Genomic DNA, 12,116 nt, shown 5'->3' with positions numbered 1-12,116 from the left:
TTATGATTCACAGCATCATTACAGCCAGTTTCCCACATCAATGGTGGCAGCATATTCCACTGGGGGTACACAGAGATACCTATTCTCTTTCTTTTTTTCTTTTTTTTTGAGACAGAGTCTCGCTCTGTTGCCCAGGCTAGAGTGAGTGCCGTAGCGTCAGCCTAGCTCACAGCAACCTCAAACTCCTGGGCTTAAGCAATCCTACTGCCTCAGCCTCCCAAGTAGCTGGGACTACAGGCATGCGCCACCATGCCCGGCTAATTTTTTCTATATATATTTTTAGTTGTCCAGATCATTTCTTTCTATTTTTAGTAGAGACGGGATCTCACTCTTGCTCAGGCTGGTCTCAAACTCCTGACCTCGAGCGATCCACCCGCCTCGGCCTCCCAGAGTGCTAGGATTACAGGCGTGAGCCACTGCACCCGGCCCCTATTCTCTCTCTTGATGGTGTAAGGGAAATGTTCCAACTCTTAGATCCCAAGCTCCTAACTGCCAAAATGAGCTACTACAATAATGCAACTCACTGAGACTCACTGAGACAGGGAAACTGTTAGAAGCAGAATTCCTATTTTGGGGCCTTAAGCCCATGACCAAGTAGAGCCATGTGTCATTGTCCTGAACTCAGAGAAGGGAAGAAATACAACTGGCACCATGGAGGTCCTAGGAACCAGGAATCTGATAAATGGAAATGGGAGGAGGAGGGTATGGCATTTTCAAAAAAAAAGTTTGGTTTGAAATGAAAAGGAAAACAAGGAACTTAAGACTTGATTCTAAACTGAAGTACTGAAATCTGTCCCAAATGGCCTGACGGCCACCTAATTGCAGGAGGATGGGGTGATCCTTCCACCTTTGACATGACCCCCCCCACACAAAAACATACATTCTGCTACTGATCTAGCCACACCCACATTGTTGCCTTTTTCACAGATTCCCACTAGAAACCCCCACCGTGGCCCCCAGACTATTTATTAGAATAAGCTCCAGTAGCTCAAAAAACTAAAAGCACAGATCTTTCATGAACAGCCCCCTTTTGACTGATCTGAGTGTTTACAGCTAACAGGTGGGGAAATCTTAAATATACTAGTATTACCATGACAAGGCCACTGGAATGGATCAGTGCTATAAGTCAGACAGGGCTAGAAGTTTCCGCTCTACCATCAGGTTCCTCTTTAGCCTTGACAGATCAAACCCCAAGCCGAAGCAGGCTACAGAGATCAGTTCAGTCTCCGAGCCAAAGGTCTTCACAGTGAGGGACCAAAGCTGCCCTGGCTGGGCCTCTGTCGGCCTGTGTCCCAGATTAATCACCACCAGGCGGGGCCTAAACACCAGCCTGGAATCTGAGCCCAAGCAGCACCTGCAGAGGGGTCGCCCCAGCACCTCCCTCACTCCCCTTGGGCAAGACCTCAGGGAATGAGAGTGTCCACCTGTTCACAAGGTTACCTGGCACAGGAGAGCAAGACACTCAGCCATCTTCAACCCTGCAGATGTGTCATGGATGGTTTAATTCGGTTAGTGGAGGAAAGAGGAAAGATGTGGTGACTTCGGGCAATGAAGTTCAGGCTCCAAAAGAAAGCAAACTCTCAGCCTCTGCCCAGAAAGAGAGAAAGGTCCCAGTGCCTCTCTCATCACTGCCCAGAGTAAAAAGCTAGCTAGAGACCAGCAGTGGGTCAACTAAGCCCTCAGAGGTTTGAACTAATGAGATGCTTCATGTGTGTTTAGCATACATTCTCATCATCTACAGATAAACAGGATGCTGATGGAAAAGAGAGAGACCAAAGCAGAAATGTCTTTTCAAAACATCCCCAAATGCTGCCAGATACCCCAATGAGAAAGGAAGCTTAGAAACAAATACATTCCTTGAGGTTGTAGGGGAGCTTCCTCTGAATGCCAAGATCTGGGAGAACAGCTTCCTCAAATGATCTTCTAATCAGTAAGCTGCTTCTAACACAGGTACACTCAGAGCTAGCGACTAAGTATGGTGTGTATTTGTATATCTGTCTGTGTTAGAATGCATTTTTTTTAAGACCAAATGATCCTATTATATTATAAATTCTTCTCGGATGGTAATCCCTTTTATTTTATTACTTCTCCAAGAGTAAGTGAAGTAGGAGGAAGTATTCATGAGGCTAAAAGCTAACAATAGTAATAATCAAAAGGAGGAAGATAAGCATGGAGATCTGTATCTTAGAATGTCCCAGGCCCTAACTTGTGATACAAGGAAAAACCACTCAGATGGACTGCACCCTTTCCCACCTGCCCCATGGCCCAAGGGAAGGAAGGGCATGAAGGGTAGGAAGGGTAGGAGGGGTCAGAATCAGATTGAAGTGTGTGTCCCTTGAAGAGCAGAGAAAAGCACAGGTCAGATAAGAGGAGAAAAGAGCTTCTACCACAACACCTTCATTTGAGGAGTAACACCCACATCCTGACTGTTACATCTCATACTTCCAAAGCTCCATCTCCAGGAATTCCCTTTGAACCTATGGCTGCAACCCAGAGTTAGGATAGAGCGGTGGCTACAATTACACACTGGCTGGGGGTGGGGGCACATGTGACAGGCCATGAAAGGTCCCTACCTATAAAACAGACTGGAAAACAAACCCTTAATTTAAATGTTAATGAAAGTGCTGTGGAGACATCAGAGGCTTCCCGGCTGCTCAGAGAACAGCTACACCAGCCCCAGAATTTATGGCTCCCCTTCACCCTCCCGCCTCCCTCCCTCTCTGCCTCATCACCCACTGAAGTTTAAAGAGGAAAAAAAAAACAACCTAATTTTTACATTAACTCCATGCTTCCACCTTGGGATGTGATTGCTAAATTATCTGTTGGCAGAACAGTGATCAAAGGTGGAAAAACACAGGCACATTGCACCCACAACCCAGAAAAGTCAGCAGCAACTAAGGCAGGAAAATTCCCTTCTCTCTTCCTGATGAGCGAAGAGTAGAAGAAAGGATGGTGTAGGTGGGGAATGGAGCCAGGGGACATAGGCAGTAGAAGGAAGAAGACTGATCTCCCCAGTGTGCTCCCAGGGCTCTCTCTAAACCTCATCTGAGAACTTACCACACTGTACTACCCACTTGTCCACCTTTCTCATCAGACTATGCTGTCTAGTTCACTGTTGTGTCCCTAGTGCCTAGAACATAGTAATGCTTAGGCAGTACCTGGAGAGAGAAAAAGAAACTGGGGCGGGGGGGAGGGAAAAGGCATAGAAGAGGAAGGGAAAGAGAGAAGAAGAGAGGCACAGTGACAGAGATGGAGAAAGAATGAATTTAAACACTGAGACTGAGACAGAGATGTATCCCTGTTAGCAGGGGGGCAGAGTCTCAATGCATCAACTGTGTCTCCACAGTATCCAGTCCTCTGCAGCAGCCTGTTTCTATTTGTAGTGCTGTATTTAAGTCAGCTCTTGACAAGTGAGCCAACCATGCTGCCCAGGGAAGGAGTTGCTCCCACAAATGGGTTCTGGGCCAGCCAGGGCTGGGAGGGTACTGGTTTCAGGCCAGTAGCTCAGCACATGAGCCTCCCTGTGCTCATCTTGCCCTGGGTAATGGCAGAAATCCAGGGTCCTGAGGAAGTGAAACCCACCCCTGTGGTATTTGGTCCTTGCTACTGATGGATATGACTGCCTGAGAAGCTTGGATTTGCACAGGCAATGAACTCTAGGGTGGAGGGCACTGCACTGAGATTTAGCAGGACCTCACTCCAATTCAATGGCATCCCCACATTGATGCCTTTCCAATTTAAGCTCATTTAAGGCTGGACCAGTGGGTCCAAGCAGCATTACCCAGAGCTTCCATCTTTCTCGAGGTGTCATGATGCCCCTTCCAGCCATGCCAGCAATTAGCCCCTCTATGGTGTCTTTGTGCCTCTGACTCTCTCATCTAGGGGTACCACATGCAGAAAGTTCCATGCTGTGCCCTACAGTTTTGCAGAGGGGGACACAAAGCCACTCCTTGCCTAGATCTTCAGGTCTCCTTTCCCTAGACAGGCCCCAGAGGAGGCTTCCCCTCTGCCCCTGACCCTGGGACAGGAAAACAGAGAGATCCCCAAGCTAGCCACGGCCCATGCCATCTGGAGGACCAGCTACAGTGTGAAGCACTACAAAGTCATCCATCTGTGTCCTCAGGTTATCAAGGTTAGGGATCCCCTTCACATCAAGCTGTGCATCGCCAGACAGAAAAAGAAAAACTCAGAGGCACAATATTTACTTTTGATTCTTCTTCTCCTAAAGCACTGAGTGAGTTATGGAGCCTAGGGCCAAAGGATTGCTGAACTACTGGGAACCAAAAGAATCCAAAATGAAAGTTGGCTACTTCTTTTTCCAATCTTTCAAACCTCTCTGTCAGAGAAAACTCCAGATGCAATTACCTTTCACTAAAGAAAGATGTATTTCAACCAGCTGGTGAATATGTGTCTACCACACACACAACACACAGTAAACCCTGTAGCCACTGCGAACAAACACCCTGCTTTCCCCAAAAACCCACCCGCTTACCAAACAGTACACAGTGATTGCTTTCCTTCCAGACTCTCCCTCACCTCTGGGAGAAATGAAGCAAGAAGGGGCAGCTCCTCCATCAAAACCCCCCAGGGGCCGCAACTCACTTTACAAATTTGAATCGGTACATTTCATGCAGACTTGGACTAATCTCCCCAAAAACAAACAGGCCACCACAGTGAGCAAAGTTACACAAAATTATATTGTATATTTAATAACACAGCTAAGTCAAATTTCTACACCTATACCACTCATATATTTCCCTAATGACAGAAGCAGGAGAGAAGGGATTAAAACCCAAGTGTCCTGGGAAGCCTTCCTGACCACACTCACTCACACGACAGTGTTATTCAGAGATGGGGAAAGGGTTCTGCTGAGCACCTTCTTTTTCTTGGAGGGCAATAAATGTGGTGTCTGCAGAAGAAGGAGCAACTATGGGCTCCCCTCCCTTCCCCTCCCAGGCAAACAGGGTAGATAGGTCTACAGATTCATTTCACCACAAGTCCCCCATGGCTCGCTTGGAGGGGGCCTGAAACTGAAGATCTATGTGCGTTTGCACTCCTGGAATAGTGCAAGCATTCACAGCTACCTGAGTGAGCCCAGGCCTCAATCACATGCTGCCTTCCCCCACTCCTCTCTATCTCAACTCTGGCCTCCAGGAAGAGAGAATGTTCCCAGGTCCCCACAGAGCATTTTAAGAGCCACAGCTACTATCCAAGATATTGATGAGTAAGGCAGAGCAATGACCTAGAGGCCTGCCTCATGACACTCCCTCAGCACATAGGATATGGCAATAGGCTGGGGGAGACCTGGGCACAGACTACTGCCTCTTCTGCCACATCCCACATATGGCCCTGCATTGATCTTCCCTTCCCAAAGGCCTCAATTTCTGCCTTTTCCCAGAAGAGAATGACAATTCCCTTTTTCCCCCCAACCAGAGACAGCCTAGGTCAAGGCCCCTAGCATAGTCTGGCAATCATTACAGTTAAATACCTGTCTTATCCCCACCACTGAATAAGATCACTGGGGAAGCTGCCACATTGCAAGTGCTCAGTAAATACCCAAGGAGTAAGGTGTAAAGGAAATGAGAATGGAAGAGATGAAAAGACAAAGGGAAGGAAATTAAGCCTTTAACAGTTCTGCAATTCCTTTTTTTTGTTTGTTTTTGGTGTTGTTTTTGTGTTTTTTTTTGAGACAGGGTCTCATTCTGTCATCCAGGCTAGAGTTCAGTGGTGTCATGATAGCTCACTGTAACCTCAAACTTTAGGGCTCAAGCAACCCTCCTGCCTCAGCCATCTGAGTAACTGGACTACAGGTGAGCGCCACCACACCTGGCTAAATTTTCTATTTTTTGTACATTCAGGTCCTCACTGTGTTGCTCAGGCTGGTCTCGAACTCCTGGCCTCAAGCCATCCTCCCACCTTGGCCTCCCAAAGTGCTAGGAATACAGGCATGAGCCACTATGCCTGGCTAACAGTTCTGCATTTCCTCACTCTTGAGTATTTACTATCTTTATTTAGCTGCAAATAATTTTTAAATGAAAATAAAACATATTACTCCTAAAAATCTGATGTTCTGTGTTACTCATGGGAAAGTGCTCAGAATTCCATGTGACATCAAGAGGTTGTATCTCTGAGACTAGCAGGCTGAAGATATTCCTACCATACAATTACAGTCCTGGGGTAGGGGACATACACTCCTCTCTCCACCCCACACACACCTCCAGCATCTCACTCCTGAGCCATCTCAACCTGTCCTTTCACTCATCCAATAGCTCCAGGTGGGACCTCCTCCACAGGAAGAGGGCTTCAATTGTAAGTCATGAACCTTAAAAACAGGATTATTGGTTTCGGGACAAGAAGATAGGTGGGAGGTTAAGCAGGAGGCAGAGGAAAAGGTCCTTGCCTGCCACCTTCCTTTGGAGCCTACTGGTTTTCCTTCTGTATTTTTTGAGTATCTAAACACGGCTCTAAGCACATAACTAGTATTAGATATCATCCTCCACAACTGTTTACAAATCAAAAATTTGAGGTCATGGAAGCAAGGGAAGGGAACATTTGGACACAGAACAGAATACCGACTTTCTCCCAGTCATGAGCAACTGAATTAAGCCTAAGGTTTGAAGTTTCAGGTTTCATACTACAAGTGCCTGAGTATATACACAAGAAGGCAGAAAAGCCCTGGCATCAAAGATAAGTAAGATGAACAGGTCTGACAAATTATTTTACATAGAAGAAAGAGATTGAGAAAAGAGCTGTGCTAGGTCTCCTAACCATCCAGGTTCCTTCTAGCTATATAAGGGACAAAAAGAGGCTGACAAATTGTCAGACAAAGCAGCAGTACTTGCCCTAGAGGACAGCCGCTGCCCTCATCCCCTCATATTCTCTAGGAGGGGTCCAGGGTCACGTCACATCAGTGATACACTAAACAGGAATGGTGGCAGGAAGGGAAACAGAAGGCAGCCATCAAGGGCAGGGACACTATAGTGGGAAAAGAAGAAGGAAGAGAGATTCCTACTGAGGTTCCACATCAAGAAGACTATAAAAGAGCAGCATAACTCCCTGGGGGCCAAGAAGAGCTCAGGCAAAGGGTAGAAACGTGAAAGTAGTTGAAGCCAGTAAGCAAATGTTTACACCAGATAAGAAAGGATTCTGGCTGACATAATACTATAGCCCTTTTAGGTTTTCAGAGTATTTTCATATAAATTATTTCAGGTCATCTTCACAATAATCTAGTAAGGTCTATAAAGGAAATAGGATTCATATTTAATAGATGAGGAAACTGAGGCTAGGAGAGGGAATGAATTATTTGAGGCCACTCTGCTAGTTGGTGCCATAGCAGAACTCATCTCCCAGACTGCTCTAAAGAACAGACCCTGAGGCTGGGAGGTAGTGTCTCCCAAGATTGAGAAAATGGATGAGTTTATTGAAAGGTTCAAACTCATGGTCATAGTGAGAAGAAATGGATCTAATAATAAGGTAAAAAGATCCTATCCCAGGATATTCTTTGGGTAAGAGAAACAGAGACAGAGATAATACTAGCATATATTCTGGTCATCTAGTATAAAGACAAAATCTCAAATGCAAACTATTCTTAAAAGGAGTCCCAGACATCATCTATGGAGTTGGGGAAAAAGCCATCTCAAATAACTGTGGGTCAGGAGCTGAACAGCCAGCCAACTACGAGTGAAACAATCATCCCAGGCCTAGAAAATATACCAAGAGGACAGGAAGACTCTGAAGAAGAATGCAAAGAAAACACAAGACCCAGGTCTTCACCAAAGATGAGACATGTCAAGGACTTAACAGAGGGTCTAGCACAAACCAAATGACTAATAAATGTTAGCTGCTAGTAGTAGTGGCAGTCATATAAGCAGTAGTAATAGTAATGGCAGAAAGCTAGATCCTTCCCCAAAGCCAGTCTCCCAGTTGTGGCCAAAAAACCAAAACTCAATTTATTGTGATCTCACATGTTTCTTAATGATGAGGGAAGACTCTGGCCCTGCCCTCAACCTCTTTTATTGATGCCATCTTCAAGAGTTGCTGTGTTCTATTCTGTTAAGAGGTAGCTTAAAACATTCCAGAGGCAGTGGCTGGAGTAGAGAAATACAGGGGTGGGGTGCAGGGGAGAGTCTGTCTGTGTTCTTTGGCCTCAATCCATATGCAGGAAGCACATGGACCATCTCCAGCTCTGAGCTGCTTCCCTCTGGCACCAGCCCACTCCAGTCTCCTGAAGCCAGCAGATATCCACAAGCAACCACTAAGACAAAGTCCCCAGCACACCTGTCACCTCCCATAGGCCATCTCGTCTTCCTTCAATCCTTACACATATCCAGCCCACAGACCCCCAAGTCCAGCTAATTGGCTTTAAGGAGGGTAGCATTAGGAAGAAACTGAGGAGGGGACAAAGCTCGATGGCTCCATTTTCCACTCTGCTCCCACACACTTAGCCTCTCCACTCCCTGCTGGTCTTTCCTTCCCTTTTTCCTAGGATTGCTAGAATGATTTGTTCTGAACAGCGACAGGTTTATAGGTTAGCTGACACCTTTGCTCTGTGGAATTTTAATTAACTTCTCCCATCGTCAATATGCTAAGGAACGGGTCTCCATTCTCCGGGGTCAGCAACGTGTTTCGGGTCCTGCTATATCAGCCGTCAAATTGAAGAATTAATGACGTGGCTAATCGGCTCTAATTCTTAGGGAGAAAAAAATCTGAAAGGGAGTTGTGGAAGGGAGCAGGAGGAGGGCTGCAGGCTCCATGGGGTAAGGAAAAAGGCTGAAGGGGCCGAGCAAAGAGGGGGGACCAACTCTCTCATAAAACAAGTGACTAACTTAAACTCAATATTGGAAGGCAGCAGCCACACAGCTTTCCCATTTCCATTTGGGTGGGGAGTGAGGGGTGAAAGAAGTGGGGGAAGACCCTAGGCAAATATTGTGGCAGAAGAGGTATAGGAGAGGGAGTCTATATATCCTGCTGGGGAGGAAAGAGACTTTGCCTTGGTTCCAGAGAATTTAAAAAGCAGAAGTGGGGATTCAAAGCTCACATGTTCATAGGTAAAGCTAGAGAAATACAAGTCAGGCCAAAGGGTAGGGTAAAGCCATCATCAAAAATTTCACACTTCTGCTACAATTGTCAGTGTCTCTACTCCACATATATGTCTTTGTTTAAGGGCCCAGTTGGATATAGGCCCCAAGCCTCTCCTAATGACTCAAGTCTATAAGGGATACTCCAGAGGACATTTTCCAAGGGGAACAAAGCAGAGATGTGAGTTGTGAGAGCAGGCTGGCTGGTGTTGTCACCTCCCAGAGATGCTGAGTGGCCTCTGCTTTGGGAGCAACCCCAGAGGGCATCTGGTCCAGAAGGGACACCTCTGTTAACAGCTATACTCTTAGTTACATTCTAATATAGTATACTTTCCTTAACATTTCTGGGGTTAGATACTTGAAAATTAGCCCTTAGAAGGTTCTCTCAACCTCAAACACATGTGAAGTGACCCAAAGACCTCAAATCTCTGTGCAGGATTTTAAATTCTCCAGGAAAGCAGCTCAAAGCAACCTGGAATATATAAGTAGAAAGGGCCAGGTATGGTGTCTCACATGTATAATCCTAGCAAGCCAAGGTGGGAGGATCGCTTGAAGTCAGGAGTTTGAGACCAGCCTGAGCAAGAGCAAGACCCTGTCTCTACCAAAAATAGAAAAAATTAGCCGGGCGCAGTGGCGCACACCTGTAGTCCTAGCTACTCGGGAGGCTGAGGCAGGATCGCTTGGGCCCAGGAGTTTGAAGTTGCAGCAAGCTATGATGACACCACTGCATTCTACCTGGGGCAACAGAGCAAGACTATGTCTCAAAAAAGAAAGAAAAGAAAAGAATATACAAGTAGAAGATTTTCTAGCTCACCTAATCTAGTAAAATAAAAGCATTATTATACAGGACAAAACCATATCCAAAAATGTCTCCCTTACCTGAGTAATGGGCTGATAGCAATGGACCAGACTCGATCTTCAGTCTGGATGGTATGTAAGCACTGCCCCAGCCGGCCTGAGGCCAAAGGCCATACCTGGAAATAGGAGAAATGCTCTTGTTGGAATTGCCTGGGATTAGTGGGGAGGAGCAAGTGCACCAGGAGGGGTAACTGCTGGGGGGACAAGGGGCAATAAGGGAGTGGAGAATCCTTTCTGCTCTGCACACACAGAGTTCAGGGTATCAGCAGAGGGGCCTCTCCAGCTCTGGCTCACCTACCACCCAGATAGACCCTAGCTCCCTGTTCTAACTACCCTCTTCTATTCCACCCAACAGCCCTTACTTACCAGCCAATTCATACCAGGGAATCAGATGTTCCACATTCCTCAGCTGAGACTTAACTGAGAAGAACTGGGCAAACGGGGCTTGCCTCTCTCAGCAACTTTCCCATGTTTGTGGATTTCCTTTCTCCTATCTCTCACCAAGATTTTACTTTGGGGAAATAGGGAGAGGGAGGAAGATCAAGGTGCAGTATAAAGGGGCAGTGATAGAATTAGAAAGAGGAGTAAAAAGAAAGATGCAAGCAAAGGAAAGAATGGAAAAAGAGAGACTTCAAAGAAGGAAGGCGGTGTGTTGTTGTTTGTTTGTTGATAATGCCCAGGATCCAATGCTATTCACATCAGCAGGGAATTTAGCACCTAGTGTAACCAAAAGTAGCAGAAAAGCTTAACTCTTTTAAGCTACCATATCTCCTACAGGTTAAAAATATTGCTTGGAGCACATTATCTGGTCCCTATCAGTCAGGAATGTACATTAGCAGCCACTCTGAGCTTAACTCTAATCAACACTCACAGAGCCCTCTCAGCAGTCAGTGCATTTAGACATCTCCCATTAAGCCCAGGGCTCCCCCCTCACCTCACCCTATCCCAGATGACACGCGACGTAAGTCTCTAACCAAACAGAAAGAAAACCTCAAATGTTCAGGGCTGTCCCCAGACAGCAGCCACGGATGGATCCTGCGGCCGCCGGATGGACCAATGACCTCTCAAGGTCCCCGCAGTGCTATAAGGGGAACGTGCAAAACTCAGGCAGGACCTTAGATGGAAGAACTTTAAAGGAAACATTCCTTGAGTTTAAGGAGTAGGTGATGGAGTGGGGGTGGGTCCTGCCTTCTTAGGGTCACATGATTATCTCTTTCCTATAAAAGGAGAAAGTGTTTCTTAGAGTTTGTATGTGTATGATGGGGGTGGGGGATGGGATGATTGTATAACTTTTTCCAAAACAGGGAAAAGAAAACAAATTTGACAAGAAGATACTGAACGAGGTAGGCATAAAACAAAGGTAAATACCACAACTTGTCTTGGAGTGCCATGATTTTGGCTTACTTTTTGGACTCTATAGTTAGCCTCCTTTGGTAATAACTAGATGTACTTCTAATGTCCTCTTTTAGATAGCCCCAGAAGAAAGCTTTGCCTTTTCCCTGACACAAACTCCTGGGGAAGCAGGTTCTTGTTTCGGAAGCAGGGAGAAACTAAAGACTCTGAGTACAAACTCTGTGGGAACAGCCTAGGCCTCAACTCACTAGTGTCCTCTATGGAAAGGGCTGGTGGATTCCTAGATTCTACAAAGCACAGAACAAGGTTCCTGGTCTCCAGGAGTGGCTCAGGAAGCATGTTGCCAATTCTGAGCACAATCTTAGGAAAGTTCATGCTCCCAGACTGCCCCAGCAGCACACTATCCTCCAGAAACATGAGTACCCTGGCACCTGAGCAACAGGAGTTGAGTTGACAACAAAATGCTGATCATATCTTTGCTCTCCACAGCCAAATTCAAAACAGAACCATTCTGGGAAAAGACTCAGTGAGGGTGGACATTTACACAGGCCTTTAAAAAAAGCAGATTGGTGATATGCATCAAGACCCTTAAAATGACCAAGCCTCAGTAATTCTATTGCTAAAAATCTAAGAAAATAATCCTAAAACAAAGAAAAACCCAAATGCTAACAAGTTTTTCTAAAACTGCAGCCTGTGGTTGTATTAATAGAAAAAACACCCATAGGCTGTAGAATCTGAACAATCTGGGTTTGAGCCATAGTTGTTACTTATTATCTTTGATCTCAGGGATGTTTCATAACTTCTTAGCCTCAGTCTTCTCATGTATCA

At 46.0% G+C, this 12,116-nt stretch overlaps 1 protein-coding gene across 2 annotated transcripts in view; it reads right to left on the bottom strand.

Annotated features, from left to right (window-relative positions):
* The window catches only part of FBXW4 (F-box and WD repeat domain containing 4), an 80,497-nt gene that overhangs the window by 42,537 nt on the left and 25,844 nt on the right, over positions 1–12,116 (bottom strand). For both annotated transcript variants that reach the window (XM_045568568.1, XM_045568569.1), the window contains one exon: positions 9,957–10,051. In XM_045568568.1, coding sequence (XP_045424524.1) covers positions 9,957–10,051 — 95 coding nt within the window. The remainder of the gene's footprint in view (positions 1–9,956; positions 10,052–12,116) is intronic.

This window comes from Lemur catta, chromosome 14 (genome assembly GCF_020740605.2).
Source record: "Lemur catta isolate mLemCat1 chromosome 14, mLemCat1.pri, whole genome shotgun sequence".
Lineage (NCBI taxonomy): Eukaryota > Metazoa > Chordata > Mammalia > Primates > Lemuridae > Lemur > Lemur catta.
The sequence above is the reverse complement of the archived record's forward strand: the minus strand, read 5'-3'. Positions and strand labels throughout refer to the sequence as shown.